This window comes from Aquarana catesbeiana, linkage group LG11 (assembly GCF_042186555.1).
Source record: "Aquarana catesbeiana isolate 2022-GZ linkage group LG11, ASM4218655v1, whole genome shotgun sequence".
Taxonomy (NCBI): domain Eukaryota; kingdom Metazoa; phylum Chordata; class Amphibia; order Anura; family Ranidae; genus Aquarana; species Aquarana catesbeiana.
The window spans coordinates 196,904,018-196,923,953 of record NC_133334.1 but is presented as its reverse complement, the minus strand read 5'-3'; the positions used below and the strand labels follow the sequence as shown (position 1 = coordinate 196,923,953).

The window sequence follows — 19,936 nt, the reverse complement described above, 5'->3', positions numbered from 1 at the left end:
AACCGTACGGTAGATTTTATTTTATCTAAAACACTGAAGAAACTAGGGAGGATTAGGGAAGGCGTTCTAGTACTGGGGGGTGATTTCAATCTTACACTGGAACCTGAGATGGACACTTCATCAGGTAAGACATTATCTTTTAGAGCCCAAAGACATAAGCTTACGATCTCTTCATCTGGTGGATAGCTGGAGGGCATTACATAACTGAGAAAAAGATTATAGCTATTATTCTAGAATACATAATACATATTCACGGATTGATTTATTTATGGTTGATCTATTTTATTTACATCTTGTGCAATCTTCTGTAATTGGATCAATCACGGTATCTGATCATGCCCCAATAGCTTTGAGTTTATGAGTGAGCGCGGTAAGTAATAAGGAAAGGACATGGCGATTAAATGAGTCCATTATGGACGATAAAAGGGTTTTTAAAAACCCTACACAATAAATTGACATCGTATTTTGAAACCAATATACCAGGTGAAGTGTCCAACCAAGCAGTGTGGGAGGCGCACAAAGTGGTTATTAGGGGAGAAATGATCGCACAGGGCTCACGTCTTAGAAACGAAAAACAAAATGAAATGACAGATCTTTTAGAAGAAAAACATAAATTAGAAATTAAGCATAAGAGCAGCCGTAACCCAGGGGATGCCAATAGATTGGAGGAATTGCGACTTAATCTAACTCGATGTCTAGACCTGAAGGTTAAAAATAAGCAAAGGTATTATGCTCACCGCTTTTATGAACAGGACAGTAAAGGGGGAAAGTTGTTGGCAAGACAATTAAAGAAACAACAGGAGGCAAGGCATGTTCATAAGTTAGTAGTAAATTATAAACAAATAACTGATACCCAAAAGATAGCAGCTGAGTTCCAACGCTATTATAAATCTTTGGATAATATAGATTCGGTTTCAGCAGGAGCTGTGGATGGAGGGGCACTGAATAAGATCCGAGAATACATAAGATCCGAGAATACTTAAGGGCCTTGGAACTACCCGCTATTGTAGCCGCAACGCTTGAGGAAATGAAACAGCCAATAAAGGTGGAGGAGTTGGGTAAAGTAATAATGGCATTGTCATTAGGTAAAAGTCCAGGCCCAGAAGGGTTTACGCATGCATATTATAAAAAAGTTTCTTTCAGTTTTAATACATCCCTTATGCGACTACTTTAATTCCATAACAACATCTAGCCCATTGACAGTTCTCCCAAAAGTGGGGAAGAACCCTCAGTTTTGTGCTAATTATAGGCCCATCTCCCTCCTGAACTCGGACACGAAGATCCTATCTAAAATTTTGGCCCTTGGAATGCAAGATCATATAGCAAAGATAGTACACCTAGACCAAACAGGATTTATAAAAGCCTGGGAAGCCAGAGAAAATACAATCCGAGCTCTACATATATTACACTGGGCTCAAAACAGATCAGAGCGAATCCCAAGGGTGGTGCTGTCAATGGATGCTGAGAAAGCATTTGATAGGGTCAATTGGGTCTTTATGTTCAAGGTTCTGAGGGAGGTGGGTCTAAGATCGTATGATAGAATGGGTCCTGGCGTTATACAACAACCCTAGAGCAAGGGTTAAGGTAAATGGTGGGTTATCAGAGCATTTTAATATTCGTAATGGGACTAGACAAGGGTGCCCACTCTCCCCATTGTTGTTCGCCTTGGTCCCTGAGCCTTTTCTATATATGATTAGGAGAAATGGGGGGGTCACGGGGATTCGCATTGGGGCAGTGGAGCATAAGGTATCGGCATATGCGGACGACCTTTTATTTTACCTGTCTAATCCTCAAGAATCATTAAACGAATTAATGCAGGAAATAGATAAATTTGGGGTTTTGTCCAACTTTAAAATAAACTTTGGGGAAATCAATTTTGATGCCAAGCCATGTCCCTACTAGGACGATGACCTCCAACATAATTTCCCTTTTATTTGGAATTTAGACTCAAAATGCGCTCAAAATGAATGTATTACCAAGAATCATTTATGTCCTATGCACGGTTCCTGTGACGCTCCCACAATCCTTTTTCAGGCAGATGAGAAGGGCCCTGTTGAACTTTGTGTAGGGAGATAAGCACCCAAGGTTGTCATATGATATATTAAGGAGACATAAATCGGAAGGAGGGTTAGGACTCCCAGATATAAATCTGTATTATAAAGCTATGTCCTTAGTACGAATAATGAATTGGCGACATGATTCCTCAAATAAACTTTGGGTAAATTTAGAGAAGACAATAGCAGGTAGGAATTTAGAAGGAGCTCCCTGGATTCCAGTTGGGTGTAGGGGATTATCGGAGTGGACATCGCCAATAACTAAGACAACTTTATCGGTATGGGATAAGTTAAATGCCCTAGGTAAAATTTGCTCCTGTAATATGCACATTAGCACCAATGGAGGGATACCCATGGTTTCACCCAGGGGAGGATGGAAGAAATTTAGAAGGCGGCTGGGGTAGAGATGACAGAGTAACGTGTGTTAGGATAGCCCCATTGGGTACATTGGTACCCTTAAGGGACTTAATATTGACCTGGGGAGATATTCCAATGTCCACCTGGAGATATTTCCAAATAGCAGATTTTTATAATAAAAGGAAGTCCCCGATTAGACCCCTAAATTCGCCTACCACTTTTGAATCCTGGTGTATAAATAATCCAGAAGCTAAACACTTACTATCTAAGATGTATAAATTGATACTTAAAACCCAAAATATATCAACACCCTATTATATTAGGGAATGGGAAAGAGAAATAGGACAGAGGTTCTCAGCTTTACAAATACAAAAGATGATTAAAATAACCCATGGCTCCTCAATAAGCTCCCATATCTGGGAGATGGCATATAAATTCTTGACCAGATGGTATCTTACCCCAGCCCGTTTAGAAAAAATGTTTTTAAAAGCAGATGCCCGCTGCTGGAAGGGATGTGATGAAAGAGGTACCTCGCTCCACCTATGGTGGACATGCCCTAAGATTAAAAAATTTTGGGAAGCAGTGGCCCCTTAGATCAAGAGGTTGACTTTAAGATCTATAGAATTCTCGGTCATGCACTTCTTGTTCCATGGGATGCCATCTTCGAATAAAGCATATAAAAGAAGTATCACCCCACATTTGTTGAACACGGCAAAGGCATTGATACCAAGGTATGGGAAGCAACCTAGTTGCCCCACATTGCTTGACTGGAAAAGGGAAGTGGACACAATAATGGAGGCAGAAAAATGGGTACATGTGATTAAAGATAAATATGAAGAATTTAATGATATATGGGAAGGATGGAGATACTATTCACCTGAGCTACTATAGAATAGACTAGATGTAGTTTATGTTGACATGCCACTCCGTTCAAAGTGGGGGGGGGGGAGCATTTGCCCCATTGGGATGTGCCTAGCGTGGAAGGGGTGGGGGAGATAAGTTCCCGCTCTACCCACCTATCCTCAACGAATATTTGAGAGGAAAGGGGTGTAAGGGGGGGGTGTGTTGGGGATTTTTTTTTTTCCTTTTCTTCATCCCTTCCATACAAGGGGACAAATAAGACACTTGAGGAGCACCGGGTAAAACAAGAGGGGGAGGAGGGAGGGGGGAATATATGTATATATAAAGGGGAAATGTATTTTTGTGGTGGTGATTTTGTTGAAGAAATTTGAATATAATGATGTAGAGTGGTTAAATATAAAGTTATCGGTGGAAGTAGGGAAAAGGGACCAAGAGCACAGAAAATATTTGAGGAGCATGGGGATGGGGGGAGGGGGGAATACATATATAAAGGGAAAATGTATTTTTGTGTTGGTAATTTGGTTGAAGGACCTTTGAATTTATGATGTAGGGTGGTTAAATATAAATGAAGTGGGGGGGAGACACAAAGGTGAAGCGAGGGGGGATTGGGTTTATTCTGTATTTAAATATAGGGAAGGAGGGGGGAAGGAAAGAAAAAGAAAAAATTTTCCCTCTTTTTTTCTCTCTTTCCATATTAATGTATAAAGTATTCGTGGTTAAATATTGAATGTATATAGATACGAGCTATAAATAAGAGTTGGAATATGTAAAATTTGCGCAGAATTGAATATGTTTAAAATAAATAAAAAAAGTTTATTATACAAAAAAATAAAAAATTCTCCTGCCTGTTTTTGAACTTTGTGTGGCTGGTCCATGCAAAGATTTCGAGATTCTCTCGTATCTTTCCCATTGTTTTTTTTTTTCTATCGCTAAAAGAGTGTAGGCAGCATTCCGTCTGGTTGTTTTGTTTTTTTCATTTTGTTTTGGGAACTATGAAATATCTCCCCCACATTTGTATCTAAACGTTTATCTCATGTTTTAGTCTTCTCATTGTTTGTATATAGTAACAAGAATATGTTTGAACCTACCGCGACAGCCCTCTTAAGTGTCGCGGGTGTTGTATTTTAGTAGGAACGTGAAAGTAAGGGTTACAGAGGGTTTAGTTATTGCCGGTTTTGAGGACTGTCAGTGACAATTTACTAGTGTACACAAATGTTGTATTGTTTACCATTCTGTGCATGTTAAATATGAAGGATAGAGTAATAACTTTTGTTTAGAAGTATCTTTTCAGTTCCAAGGAGTTTCTGAAAGTGTATGTACAAAGAAAGCAGTTGTATGTAGATAGCTGTACACATGCATAAATACACACGCCTAAGGTAAAAGTATCATAGGCTATTTCACGGTTTTCATTGTTTTTTTTTCTGCACCATTCTAAACCCTGCGTGTCCTTCTCTAGTTTGTAATGAGGAGGAAAAGGGGGAGATTATAGTGGTGAGATTGACAAATTTTCAATCCAATAATACTAACCGCTCTAAATCTAGCCAAGTTTGTGACCTAGTAGGAACGACAGGTTCCACGACTTTCTTCTTTTGATGGAATTTGAATCAGCAGTCTGGTGAAGGACACTCCAATAAGAACCTTTTTGTCAATGGTTCCAGGTATTACACCCCAGATGGTAAGATGCAGTGACCACAGTCATTAAGTCCCCTCATGTCTGGGTTATTGCCATATGAGGTTTGTTTTGAGGTCAATCAACACCAGAGTTATACTTTCCTCAGCAGCTGTCACCTACATTCTCAGCTGATGGGGTGGGTGCAGTAACTGTAACATGAACTTCAAAAGGTCCACCACAGGGTTCACGAGTCCCTCCTGGACCCTGACACAATAACCGGTTTACATTCTTACCAGCCAGGTGACTGGGTCATTGTAAAGAAGCTTGAGGGACGAGACAACTGGATTCACGCCAGCCACTGCAAGAAGCTGCTCAACTACACTAAAGGATGAGGAGTATCTTTGTTTATTTATATTTTTAAAGTGTATTTTCCAACTAGTTAAGAAAGTGAACAGGACACATGGTTGGGTCTACTCTGAGTCTCCACCGAGCTCTAGTGCCCCAGCAATGACGGCAGTACATGCTATATGTGATATTCATATTGGTATGAGGAGTTTTGACAAACTAGTAAAATCCAAACAGAAACTTGTCAATAGAATTTAGTGTGCTAAAGTGTGCTAAAAGTGTGCTTCAACTTTAGTTTAGTATTAATGCGGATCTACAGCTTATAAAAGGTAATTCCCCTAATGCAAGAGGTTTATGTGTGCTGCTGAAACTCGTCCCAGCAGCTTATGTCGTGGCCGATCGTGAGGATCTGATGGAGCAAGAGAAGGTAAGAATGACAGGGAAAGCTAGAAGGAAATTGCTCACCAATCCCGACCAGGTCTGGGCATGGTTTCCTGCTTGTACACGGTGGGGGCTTGAGCCTATGAAACGATTAACAATTTCTCATTCATTGAGGATGGGATGTTTCATATAACTGTTGAAGCTACAAGGAAGTTCCCACAGGAATAACGGCAGATCAAGACCTTTAATAAAAGATGGCCCATGATTATCTGTTGGCATCCAAGGGGGTTTCTGAGAAATCATAGGAAAAGATTGTTATACCTGGATCGGGGATACTAGTGACAAAGTTCAGGCCCATATGGAATTTTTTATTTTGCAGTGGATCATAGTTGAATAAAGTAGGGGTATATATACTCATGTTATTTTTGTTTCTATTCCTTCTATATCCCATGATGAGGTGCTACTGTTGCCTGATTGAATGAGTGAACAAAGCCCGAGCAGATGACGACGCCCTGAAGTCCAACCCAAGTACAAGACACAGAGGATCCCAGAACGACCGGCCTTCATGTCCTCCTCTAAGTCATCCCTCCTGAAGAACAGAGTCTAATGCCCTGTACACATGATCGGACATTGATCGGACATTCCGACAACAAAATCCATCAGATTTTTTCCGACGGATTTTGGGCTAAACTTGTCTTGCATACACACGGTCGCACAAAGTTGTCGGAAAATCCAATCGTTCTGAATGCGGTGACATAAAACACATACGTTGGGACTATGCGTGGCACTTTGTGCGTCAGATTTGTGTACACACAATAGGAATTTAAACGAATGGATTTTGTTGTCGGAAATTTTTTTTTTTTTTTTTTTATTTCTTATTTTTCAATAAATTTTTCAACAAATATAAATCAGCATAACAAAAGATATAAAGAAAAGTTATGACAATTTACATAGAGGTCATCAAAAAATTAGTGCAAACATTATAAATAAGCTTGGTGAGGATATCTGTACAGATAGAAGTCAGCTTCTTCCCGACTTGGGTCATGCATTAAAAGAATTCCATACAGTATCTATGCTTCTATCAACTACATGTTCAAACACAAGGATGCTCAAAAGAACGTGCAAGTTGGAATCAAAAAGGAACATAAATGGGAGGTTCAGAAGAAAATTTTGAATCATCCCAAGGTTTCCAAATTTTTTCAAATTGGGGAATTTTACCTTCAATTTTTGCTGTTAAATGTTCCATTTTACGCATATCTGTAATAATGGAAAGGACGTGATGTAAAGTGGGAGCGTTGGTAGAGAGCCAAAGTCTAGGGATGGCTCTTTTTGCTGCCAAAAGTATAAAAGACCCTAATCTCTGTAGTGATTTAGGAATACCCGGGAAAGGCAGACCTAACAGGAAGTGTATGGGATTTAATGGAATAGATGTGGCGAAGAGTGATTGCAATAAATTTTGTATCCCAGTCCAATATGTACCTAAGACATGACAGTCCCAAAAAATGTGAAGGTGCGTACCTACGGACCGTCCACATCTCCAGCACAGTTCAGAAAGAGATGCATTTTGGGCATGTAGCAATTCAGGAGTTTTGTACCACAGGAATATTATCTTAATAGCGGTCTCCTTTTGTGCCACACATCTGGAAACTTTAAAAGCCGACTCCCAGATTTTACCATAATCTATTAATGAAATTGATCTATTTAGCATTTTGGACCATTTTGTCATGTATCTATGTATAGAGTCATTTTAAGGGGGTGTTGTCTGGAGTATTTTATATATGGATGAGATTAGGTGTGGTTCGTATGGGCCATTTGTACACAATAATTCAAAAGCAGTAGGTTTTTCTAAAGATAGGGAGGGGAAGCAGGATTGGAAAAAATGTTTAATTTGTAGGTAGAAGTATTCTGTAGATTTCGGAAGAGAGTGTTTTTCTTTGAGGACTGAGAAAGGTGGAAGCTTATATGTTACTGGGTGAACTAAATGTCGCAGTTGAAATATACCTGCATGTGTCCACGAAATTGTTCGCAAGTATGATAATCCGTCTGGGATTTCTGGGTTAAAAAGGAAATTCTGGAGAGGGGAGCAAGGTAAGGAGAGATGAAATTTGTCCCTACACCTTTTCCAGATTGATAGCGTAAAAAGCATCGGGGAGAGACACAGAGACCGTAGTTAGGGTATGAATTTCTTAGAGGAAGGCCATAATAGATAGCACGGATGTACAGGGGCAGTAATTCCCATTTCGATTTCGGCCCATCTATTTGCAGCCTTCCTTGAGGTCCATGCTGTCAGTACTCTAAGATGAGAGGCATAGTAATATTTAATAAAGTCGGGGGCGGCCAATCCTCCTTTAACTCTAGGAGAAAGGACTACCGATTGAGCAATTCTATGGGATGCATTATTCCAAACAAAGTTAAGGCACCTTCTCTGGAGATTTTTCAACTGTGACATAGGGACTGGAACCGGGAGTGTTTCAAAAAGGTACAATAATTTGGGCAAAACCGACATTTTAAGAATGTTAATCCTACCAAGAAGGGAAATTGGGATAGGAGACCAACGTTGTAGAAGTTTAGCAATTTCAGCGAACAAAGGAGGGAAATTGGCTTGATAAAGAGAGTGATATGAAGGGGTAAGATGAATTCCTAAATATTTTAGTGAAGTCTGGCACCATCTATACTTAAATCTGTTTTGTAAGGAGCTGAGTATATCTGAGGGTATATTGATGGGGAGAGCTTCTGTTTTAGTCTGATTAATACAAAAACCTGATAAGGACCCAAATGTGGAGAGGGTTTCGGGTAGGGAGGGTAATGAAATCTCGGGATGCGTGATGGTTAACAGAATGTCGTCTGCAAAAAGAGAGAGTTTGTAGTCCTGATGTCGTAATGGAATTCCTCTGATATTAGGATGGGATCTAATAGCTGCTGCTAAAGGTTCTAGACTTAATATAAATAATAGGGGCGACAAAGGGCAGCCTTGTCTCGTACCATTACTGAGAGTAAATTGTTGCGAAATATAGGAGGACAGCTGGACTTGAGACGTAGGGAGGGAGTATAGGGTGTGTAGGGCTCGTATAAAGGGGCCTGAGAATCCAAATCGGGTTAAGACTGCGAACATGAAGGGCCAACTTAATCGATCGAAAGCTTTTTGAGCATCTAAGCTCAAGACTATGGTGGGGTGTTTGGTTCTAGTTATTAGGTCTATCAGATATATGATTCTTCTTGTATTATCTCCAGCGTGTCTCGAGGGTACGAATCCTACCTGGTCTCTGTGGATCAGGAATGTTAATAGTGGGGATAGTCTATTGGCTAATATCTTAGTGAAAATTTTGTAATCTGAGTTTAATAGAGCAATTGGGCGGTAGTTGTCGGGTAGTGCAGGATCTTTACCTGGCTTAGGGATTACTGTTATATTGGCATGTAAGAATTGTGAATGCGGGATGGATCCCCTAAAAAAAGATGAGAATAGGGATTGTAGATAGGGGGTTAAAATGTGTAAAAGTTTTATAATAGATGTAAGGGAGACCGTCAGGGCCCGGAGATTTGTGAGTTGGAAGATTTTTAATCACCTCTCCTATTTCCTCTCCAGTAATCGGAGAATTAAGGGAGGATAGATGATCAGCAGAGATTTTTGGTAGCGGGAGGGAATTTGTAAATTTGTCAAACTCAGATTGTGAGAATTGAGGATGTGAATCAGGACCTAAACAGTTATAAAGCCGATTATAAAAATCACCAAAGACTTTTGACATAGCTTTCGGACAGTATGTGGGGGTGCCATCAGATTGTATCAAGTGATCGGGTATAGATAGAGAGGGCCATGGTTTTAATTTGTTCACTAGCATCCTATGTGGTTTTTTTGCGTAATCGTAAAATTTTTGCTTAGCCCATAGCATGGATTTGGAAATTTGATTCATATCAAAAGACTTAATCCGATCCTGGATTGAGATGACATTTCTCAATTTTTCCACCGTGGGGGAGGCCAACAGAGTTCTTTCAGCTATCTGTAGTTGGGTAATAAGATCATTTTTGAGTTGTACTGAGTCCTTCTTCAGGCGCGAGCCCATAGCTATGCATTCACCCCTAAAAAAGGCTTTATGGGCCTCCCACAGGGTGGAAATCTCCGAAACAGAGCCATCATTAATCTGGAAAAACTCAGTTAGTTTCTGCTGTAGTTGGGTTTGAGATAAAGGGTTTTTAAGCAGGGATTCATTGAGGCGCCAGTGGCAGGATTTAGTAAAAGACTTCGTCAATAATACATTGAGTTAAATAGGTGCATGATCCGACCAGGTAATAGGATTTATTTCAGAAGATATTACATAGGGCAGTAGAGGGCCTGTAATAAGGAAGTAATCTAGTCTAGAATAAGACTTGTGAGGATGAGAATAAAATGTATAGTGCTTTTGGGTTGGGTGTTTTATCCTCCAAGAGTCAAATAGATTATGGGATCTAACTAGTTTGCAAAAGGATGTTGATCATTTCTTAGAGGAAGATTGTGAGGTGGTTTGGAATAGAGTTTTCCTGTCCCTGGTCGGGGACATGCACACATTGAAGTCGCCTCCCATGATCATGAAAGGCTGGGAGAAGGGTTGTAGTTTCTCAAAAACTTTTTCAAGGAAACCGATTTGTCCTGCGTTTGGTGCATAAATGTTAATCAAGGAAAAGGAGGTAGATAAGTGACTACATTTCAGGAATATGAACCTACCATGAGGATCTAGGTAGGAGGAGAGTATTTTTATTGGGCTTGAGCGTTTAATAAGAATTGCCACTCCCGCTTTTCTAGAGGGGTCAAAGGCAGTGTATGCTACGGGGAAGTGTCTAGAAGCAAATTTAAAGGAGCCTCTGGGTTTAAAATGGGTTTCCTAAACCATAATCACCTCTGCTTTGGATGATTTAAATTCTTTTAAGGCCTGCCACCTTTTGCCTATGGAATTTAATCCTTTAAAATTACAAGAATAAACCTTGAGGGCCATATTTGGTCAAACAAAAAAGTGCTAATATAGTATAAAGACAGAGCATATAAATGAGCATCCTTAAAAAGGAACATTTGAAAACAAACATTTCTTGCAGTTGGTATATTAATATAAATATAACACTGAAAACACATATATAGGTCAAAAAGAGAAAAAAAGAAAAAAGACCTGCATATGAAAACTCCAAAGGAGGTAAAAAAAAACAGGAACTAAATTGAATGAAAAGAGAAAAAATGTTAAAAAAAAGAAAAAGGAAAAAAATAATTTTTGAAAAGCCTGAGAAAAAATTTCAGGCTGCCCAGGCAAAAGCCTTGGGTCATGAGGGGGGCATGTTAGCCTGCAGGGATTAATGGAGGGGGGAGGTGGGTAGATCCTCGTCTCTGTTTTTTGTAAAAAGAAGAACAAACAGACAGGAGGAGCAAAGGTGATTGGCATGTTATTATGAACAAGTAGATAAACTGGTAGAAAAAGAAAAGTGTTTATAAAAAAAAAAAAAAAAGTTAAAGGGGGGAAAAAAAGCCCCCAAGAAGGCATCTAACAGCAACATCAGTAAGGAGGTGTGACCTCTCAACAGAGTGACCCGATCACTGTGGGGTCATTAGGATAACCATGGTAGATATCCGGCCATGAAAAAAAAAGAGCAAAAAATTGTGAAAAAAGAAAATAAAAAATAATAAGTCACTTCAGGTTGGATATCTGTGACTATTGGCTCGTTGTGGGGTGGAGAAGTTCTTCTGGGATCTTCGTTGGACTGGGGTCCAGATTTTGGCTGGTGTGGTAAGTGGTTTGGGGTTCGGAGCTTGGGGTATAGAATCTTCCTCAGGCAGGGGGGGAAGACCTAGGTTTCGGATAAAGGCTTCACTTTCGTAACGGTCTCTCAGGGAATGTTGAACACCATCTTTGGAAACGGTTAGGCGGAAGGGGAATCCCCAGCGGTATGGAACTTGATGGTTTTGTAGATGGGTAGTAACAGGACGGAAACTGCGCCTTTTGGCCAAAGTGATTGGGGAGAGATCGTTGAATATCTGGATTTTGTGTTGTTTATAGTCAATACGTGACTTGTTACACGTTGCAAGTGTGAGGGCTTCTTTGCTCTTGTAGAAGTGGAAGCGGACAATAATATCTCTGGGATTGGCAGTAGGAGGAGGTTTTGGGGCCAGAGATCTATGCGCCCTGTCCATACGCCAGTCTATGTCCGGAATATGTGGGGCTAAAGTAACAAATAGGCCTAAAAGGTAGGGACGCAGTTCCTTGTCGCTCACCGCCTCAGGGATTCCCCTAATCCTCAAATTCTGGCGTCTTTCGCGATTTTCCAGGTCTTCCTGTTGAAGCTGGAGTAGGGAGACTGTGTGTTTCAAGTTGGAGTTGTCCTCTTCGAGAACATGTACATATTGGGTCAGTTCATCAAATTTGTTCTCCAATGTGTTGGTGCGTTCACCTAGCTGGTCGATTTCACCCCGTAACTCATGTGCTATTTTGCTCACTTTTTTAGCGATGCTGCGGGTTAGTTCGTGTAGTAATGAGTTCAACTTTGTGTCTAGAACAGCTACTGTCACTACATCCACAGGGTGGTCGGATGGAAGAGAGTGCTGAGAGGATTGAGATCTGTTATCTTGGGTCATGCCCTCCGGCAGAGTATGTGGGTCAGCAGTGTCCGAGGATCTCAGTTGTTCATTGGAGATCGGGGATCTCTGTTTATATAAAAAGCGTTCCATGGTATTAGGGGTCTGCGACGTTGGCGGTGGGTTAAAACCTCTATATATTGCCTTCTGGAAGCCAATCTTCCCCATGCAGTGTTAGGAAGGGTCTGATGTCTTGTTATTATTATATCGCTCCTGCGATTAATAAGGGACCGCTAGCTTTGTAGGAGCAGCTCTTAAAGAGACGGGGTTCAAAGTTCTCCTTTTACATTACTGCTTCCCTGCACGCCAGACTGGAGGTGGTCACATTAAGGATCAGGGAGATCTGAGGGGACAGCTGTGAGGTTTGCAGATATATGGAAAAAATTTGGTGTTTGCAGATGATTGATGGTTAAACTGCAGGGAATAGGTTGTAGGGGTACTTGGAGTACCAAGGGCGCCAACTTCCAGGACTAGGCCGAACCCGCGGTCTGTCCTGAAAGCTGAAGCCGGTCGGGGGGGGGAATCCTCTCACAGGCCCGGACCGGGTCCCCAGGGCCTAAGAACAGGGACCCCGGGGGGTCAGGTACTGCAGAGCAGCAGCGGTAGAAGGATCGGGCGAGAGCCCTTGTACTCACAGAGTCCAGGATGGCCGGCGGATAGGCCCAGGAATGGCGGCAGGCCGCGAGGGGGTCCGGGATGTGGGGAGAAGATCCCGCTCGGCTCTCTCTCATGCTGCGGGCATCCGCCTCCCCTCGGTGGTAACTTGGATGTCCCGGGTGGGAAGTTCCCAATAAAGGATCCGTTCGTCCCCCGGACCGCGATGTAGGCGAGCGCCAGGCTCCGGACAGGCTGCAGGCCTCAATATGGCGGCGGTAGCTGATGGTACAGGACAGGCTGGAGGCTTAAGGGAGCTCGGCGTCACTGGGTTTCATACAAGATCCAGCCGGATCTGCAGCGGAGAGGATTGGAGTTGTTCCCAGCTATAAATGGACTACTTTCCAAAGGGAATAAGGCAGGGATGGCAATGGATGAGAGTTGCCTGAACGGAGCACAGCTTACACACGTGCTCCCTGTATCTCGTCCGGCCACGCCCCCCCGTTGTTGGAAAATTTTATATCCTGCTCTCAAACGTTGTGTGTCTGAAATTCCGACAGAAAAAGTCAGATGGAGCCCACACACGATCGGAATTTCCGACAACACAATCCGATCGCACTTTTTCCATCGGAAAATCCGACCGTGTGTACAGGGCATAAAAGGCAAGCCGTGTTTTCCTTTTTATGGACTCATAAGGACTGATTCATTTCCAGGTGTAAGAAGATCAAGATTCATCAGGGGACACATGGGAGCATATGACAAGAGGGACTGTTTTGGAAAATTCTCCCAGAACCCGCTCTAAAGAGCTGACTGGGGCAGACTGACGCTGGTTGAGATCCATTTGTTAGTGGAAAACTTCCTGAGGTTGGAGAAAGGTGTTTGCAGAGTGGGGATATGTCCGCCGGCGAAAGGGCCCCTGTGTGATGTACAGACGTTCGTCTGGGGGAGATGTGTTCGCTCTGCAAAGACACTATCGGTTTAGCGAATGTGCGCTCGTGTCACCCTTGTATGTCTGATCAACATATTTGGGGTGTCATGGCGTACACCTGCAGATAGTCTCCCATCAGCAGGAACGGTAGTCATTGGTTGTTGTATAAACTCATATCCTTGTTTGGTCATATCCTGTGAGGTCATATCCTGTGGAGGAAGAGACTGGCTGTTGGGGCAAGGGCTTCCTGTTTGTGACTTCCTGTGTGTGTGAATAAAAGCCGAGAGCCTCTGCCCAGCAGGGCACATGAAGGAACAATGGAGCTAAGATGGTGATTATGTCTGTTTACTGGGGAAATGCGGGAGACATGGGTTGTTTTAAGATGCATTATACCAAGAGGCTGGAAGGGCGCTTAATAGTGCAAGAGTATAGTGGAATATTCACATGTGTTAGCTTGTACATCACATAGTAACAGGAATTGGTACTTTGTTTAGATTATCATAAAGGAGCACTTCGTTGTACTTTAACCACGTCCGGACTGCCCACCGCAGATTTACTGCTGCAGGGTGGCCTGGCTGCATGAAACAACGCACCCTTTTGTTGTTTCCTCCTCTGGATCTGAGGGACGTGTGCACACTGCCAGTGACCGCTCCCACTGTGATTGGACCCGCCAATCGTTCACTGGAATAGTAGAACATCAGAACGGAAGAGATCTTGTGTTTCTGCTAATCAGGAACACAAATCTCTTCCTCCAGTTAAATGATTCCCCACACAGTTAGAAATCACTCCCTAGGAGCACACTTAACCCTTTGATCGCCCCTGATGTTAACCCCTTCCCTGCCAGTGTCATTTATACAGTGACAGTGCATTCTTTTAGCACTGATCACTGTAATGGTGTGACTGGTCCCCAAAAAGGGTTACTTTGTGTCCAATTTGTCCGCCGAAATGTCGCAGTCCCGGTAAAAATCGCTGATCGTCACCATTACTAGTAAAAATTTGAAAAAATGCCATAAAAAATATCCCATAGTTTGTAGATGTGATAACTTTTGCGCAAACCAATCAATATATGCTTATTGGGATTTTTTACCAAAAATATGTAGCAAAATACATATTGGCCTAAATTGATGAAGAAATTTGATTTTTTACATTTTTTTATTGGATGTGTTTTTTTTTTCAAAATGGTCGGTCTTTTTTTGTTGATAGCACAAAACATAAAAACTGCAGTGGTGACCAAATAACACCAAAAGAAAGCTCTATTTGTGAGAAAAAAGGTACATAAATTTTGTTTGGGTACAACGTCGCATGAATGCGCAATTGCCAGTTAAAGCAACGTAGTGCCGTATCGCAATATGGCCTGGTCATTAAGGGGGTGAAACCTTTCGGGGCTGAAGTGGTTAACTGAGAACACTGACACAGTCCTGCCTCCTTAATGTGCTTACAATCTAATGCCACCGATCCAGATTTACACACACACACACTTGTACACTTTTTGAATTGGCAAGGGAAACCAAAGAAACAATCTAGTGGCAGTAGGAACACAAGTTTAAGGAACATGAAAAATGCCTAGGAGGTAAGTGAACCCAGAGCTACAAAGTGCGATTCCTTCTAATCATTGAGCATTGTTTTTGTGATACATCTAATAAAATGTAAGGTTTTGATGTACTGGTGCCTAAGAAAGAATCTGTAAAAATAATAGTCTATATCAGTTTCTTGTCCCATTATTAGTATCTTACAACTCTGATTAACCACAAGAACAAAAAAAAAGAACAAAAAAAAAACAAAAAAAAAGACACCTTACCTATAGCTGGAGGTTCAGATTTGTTGAATAGCTCCCTCCAAGCAGCATCAAAAAACAGAGAAGCATAACGAGAATCCAGGGAAGAAAGATATTTACAAACAGGATGTGATCCTATAATAAAAAAGAGCAAATAAGAAATTAACTCATGCATAACATTTTCCATAATAAAAAACTGCATCTTACAACAATTTGCTCAAATATGCAAAGTTGTGATTCTGGAGTATTCTTATGTGTGCACACATTGGCCTATTCAGAACTATGTTAATGATTATAAGACTTGTACATTCAATGTTGGCACTGAAGTAAGATGCAGAATATTGTGTGGAAATGTGGTGATAACAAAAATAATGTGATTTTCTACTTACCTTTTAAAATCCCTTTCTTGGAGTACATCATAGGTCATAGGGGAGTTGATTCTTTTGGGTATGCGCCATCTACTGGGGCTTAAACACTAGCAAATAAAGCTCGAGACTGCCCAGCACAGCCCCTCTAACTTCAGGCATTACCTCAGATGTATGTCTTGTGATGTACTCCATCATCATCATTGAATGTTGATGTTGAATGACTGTGAGGTCATAAGGGGGCGTGGTCATGTCATCCTATGACCACGCCCCCTTATGACCTCACAGTCCCAGCATGCCCCGGGACTGTGATGTCATAGGGGGGCGGAGTCACCGCCTATATAAGTCATAGCAGAGCGCACAGACAGCATTACAGCCGGAGAGAGCGTCGTGTCAACATCTCTGGAAGAGAAGAGGGAAGAAGGCAATCCAGATGTCAGGGCTCCTCTGCTAGCAAAAGAGCAGAAGATAGCAGAGGATCCCGGCAGAAAGAAGAAGGCACCGGAGAAGAACCACAGATCGCGGAGACGACACCGGAGAGAGGGAGAAGACGCCAGAGAGACCCCCGAAGTCGGAAGAAGACCCCGGGGCTGCCTAATAAATTAATTTTAAAACCTGTGTAGTGTGTGTTTTATTTGACACTTTTTTCTCTAGGTGAATGGGTAGGGGTACGCTGTACCCCATACTTATTCACATAGGGCGGGGGCCGGGATCTGGGGGCCACCTTATTAAAGGGGGCTCCCGGATTCCGATAAGCCCCCCGCCCGCAGACCCCGACAACCAACGGCCAGGGTTGTCGGGAAGAGGCCCTTGTCCTCATCACCATGGGGACAAGGTGCTTTGGTTTGGGGGGGCAGCAGGGCGCCCTCTCCCCCAAAGCACCCATCCCCATGTCGAGGGCATGCGGCCTGGTACGGCTCAGGAGGGGGGGGGCGCTTGCTCGTCCCCACCCCCTTTCCTGACCGGCAGGGCTGCGTGCTCGGATAAGGGTCTGGTATGGATTTTGGGGGGGACCCCTACGCCGTTTTTTCGGCGTAGGGGGTCCCCCTTAATATCCATACCAGACCTAAGGGCCTGGTATGCCCCCAGAGGGGAATTCCCTCTTGCGCTCGCTGCAGTAGGAAAATGTGTTTTTCCTATTGCAGCCAGCGCGAGATGTACAGTACCCTGTCGCCGAGAACCAGCGTGATGGGTTCGCGCTGGAAACATTCTCGCGGCCGTGTACTGTAGTTTGTACAAAAGTCCGATGCTTTTGTGTACACACGATCGGACTTTGCTCCATCAGACTTGTTGTTGTTGCCAGAAAGTTTGTCCATTTGCACAGCCAACAAAAGTCCGATGGAAACAGAAAAAGTTTGTCCGATGGAGCGTACACACGGTCGGATGTTGCTCCAAAACAGCTAATTTGCATGTTTGTTGTCAAAAAGTCCGATCGTGTGTACGGGCCTAAAGAATAACTGGATTATACTGCTACCTGTGGGAGGGTTTGAACACTAGCAACCAAAAGCCCCATCGGATGGCAAGTTACAACCCCTTCCACTCCTATGATGCTTCTTAATTTTTTTGGAAAACAGTACTAAAGTATATGTGAACACTTACTCAAAAAATGTGATTACAATTTGTTATTTGTTAAACAATTCCATGATTTATTATTTATTATTGATGTCCAATTGTTTACTTGTTCCATGCTTTATTTTCAGAGTACACCAAGACATTACACTGTAAATTTCAATTAAAACTGGAAAAATGGGGGTGTGTTAAAACTACTGACCGGTAGTGTGTGTAAGATATTCTATATACAGTGCATCAGGAAAGTATTCACAGTGCATCACTTTTTCCACATTTTGTTATGTTACAGCCTTATTCCAAAATGGATTAAATTAATAATTTTCCTCAAAATTCTACAAAAAATACCCCATGTAAAAGAAAAAAACAACAGAATACCAGCGCTAAATCGTGGAGACCTGTGGAACAGTCAAATGTAAGGGAATAAAAATCAATGGATGAGGGTCTGTAACCCGTGCAGCTGAAAAAAAAAAAATCACTGATAGAAATGGATGAAACAGTAAAAACAAAAGACACCAGCGCTCAAAGGGTTAAGAAAGCAGTTCGCAATGAATAGAAAAATGATATAAACAATGAATAAGTTTATTCAAAAAAGCAGCTGATAATAAAAACCACAGTCCTGTTCACTTGTAGTAGAATAAAACAAAAGAACAGAAAGAAAACAGCCATCTGTGTTCCTGCTGGGTTCAGATGTAATCCCAGGGGAGCCTGCTCACCACCATACAGACAATGATCCAGCAGCCGCACACGGCGGAACGCTAAAGAGGAGCTCCGTCTCACGAGTGTCAGTGACGTCAGACCAGTTGAGACAATGACTCAAGGGAGAGAAAAAGCCCAATGTTGCTAGGATGGATCAGCTGTGGGAACGCTCCTTCACGCAGTGCATTCCGATGCTGCATCCATGCTGGTGGAACAGCTGATGATCACTCCTTCAGATGCAATACATTCTGATATGGTGACATATACTGTGGGAATGTCTAGCCTGTTGGAGGGTCTGGGCTGACAGGCTGGAGAGGCTGTACAAAGCTGTCAGAGATTACCAGGAGGTAGAAGGTAGAAGTCCCGAAATTGATGGTAATTGTGACTAAATAAATACTCCAGTAATTAAAGTTGCTTTGACGACGCGTTTCGCGCACAAGCGCTTTGTCATAGTCAAAGAAAAAAGGCAACTAAGGGGGTTTAAATAATCTAAATGGGCGGGGAAAATTTAGCCGGGCTAGAGGGTGGGATAAAACTAGCCACTAACATTAACTCCTCATTGCTCAGAGGATATACAAATAAACAATGCAAATCTCATATACTCATCCCATGCCTGCTAAAAAGTATATATATCTCTGATTTACTGGAAAAAAATATATAAAAATATATAATTATATGAAAATACAAAAATATATAATTAATCTATATACAATAATATAATTAATCGTAAAAATCACGGATAAATATAAAAATATATATCATCAGTCATATACTTATATACTCAAAGAAATATGAATCTATAGTTAAAATCAAAAATGCTATACAAAACTGCACATTTCTATTTCTTTGTTTAACCCTTTAGGGGCAAGTGAGTCAAACATGTATATCCAGAACACTTCCCTTTTACATAAAAGGGAAAATCTCTCATTTGTAGTAAGTGTTCCTTTAGGGATAGTTTCTATCACAAAGATCTCCAGGCATTTGATATCTTTATTGTGGAAGCGTTTAAAATGCCAGGGAATGCTGTGCTCATCGCAACCCTTGACAATAAATCTACAGTGGTCGCCTATTCTTGCACGTAATGCACAAATGGTACGACCCACATAGAAAAGGCCACACGGGCACCGTAGGACATAAATCACAAAATCAGTAGAACATGTTATGAACTGCCTGATTTCATAGTTTTTCCCTAGATTGGTGGTAATTATCTTCGTCCCGTGGGTAAAGAATTGGCAGGTCAGGCATCCTCTTTTTTTGCACTGGAAAATACCTTTCCTGTCATTAAAATACGACCTAATATCCAAAGAAGATCTGGTTGGCTTATTTAATATTTTACTGGGTGCCAATAAATTTTTTAAGGTTTGAGCTCTCCGAAAGGTAACTTGAGGAACCTCTGGTAATTTCGGAGCTAGGCGTTGATCTAACAACAAAATATTGTAATTTTTTTTTAGTATCTTGGAAACAGATTTAAATTTATCATTAAAGGTTGAAACGAACCTCACCATATTGGTTTTTGTTTGATACCTCTCTAGAGACTTTCTTTCTGGGGAGAGGATTCATATTAGACAGAAAAGCTTCACTAATTAACTCACATGGATATTCTTTATCTTTAAACTTTTTCGTCATCAAGGCACCTTGTTCTATATAACCCTCCATCCTCGAACAGTTTCGTCTCAGTCTATTAAATTGACCACTAGGAATATTACTTTTCCATGTGGGGTGATGACAACTTCTAAAATGAAGGCAAGAATTGCCACTAGTGGGCTTCACGTGATTTTTAGTAATCATCTTATTTTGATCATGGGACAATACTA

The 19,936-nt window shown here is 41.7% G+C and overlaps 1 protein-coding gene across 3 annotated transcripts in view; it reads right to left on the bottom strand.

Annotated features, from left to right (window-relative positions):
• Window positions 1-19,936, bottom strand: part of PACS1 (phosphofurin acidic cluster sorting protein 1) — a 654,711-nt gene that overhangs the window by 167,621 nt on the left and 467,154 nt on the right. For all 3 annotated transcript variants that reach the window (XM_073605164.1, XM_073605165.1, XM_073605166.1), the window contains one exon: window positions 15,517-15,627. In XM_073605164.1, the coding sequence (XP_073461265.1) occupies window positions 15,517-15,627 (111 nt within the window). The remainder of the gene's footprint in view (window positions 1-15,516; window positions 15,628-19,936) is intronic.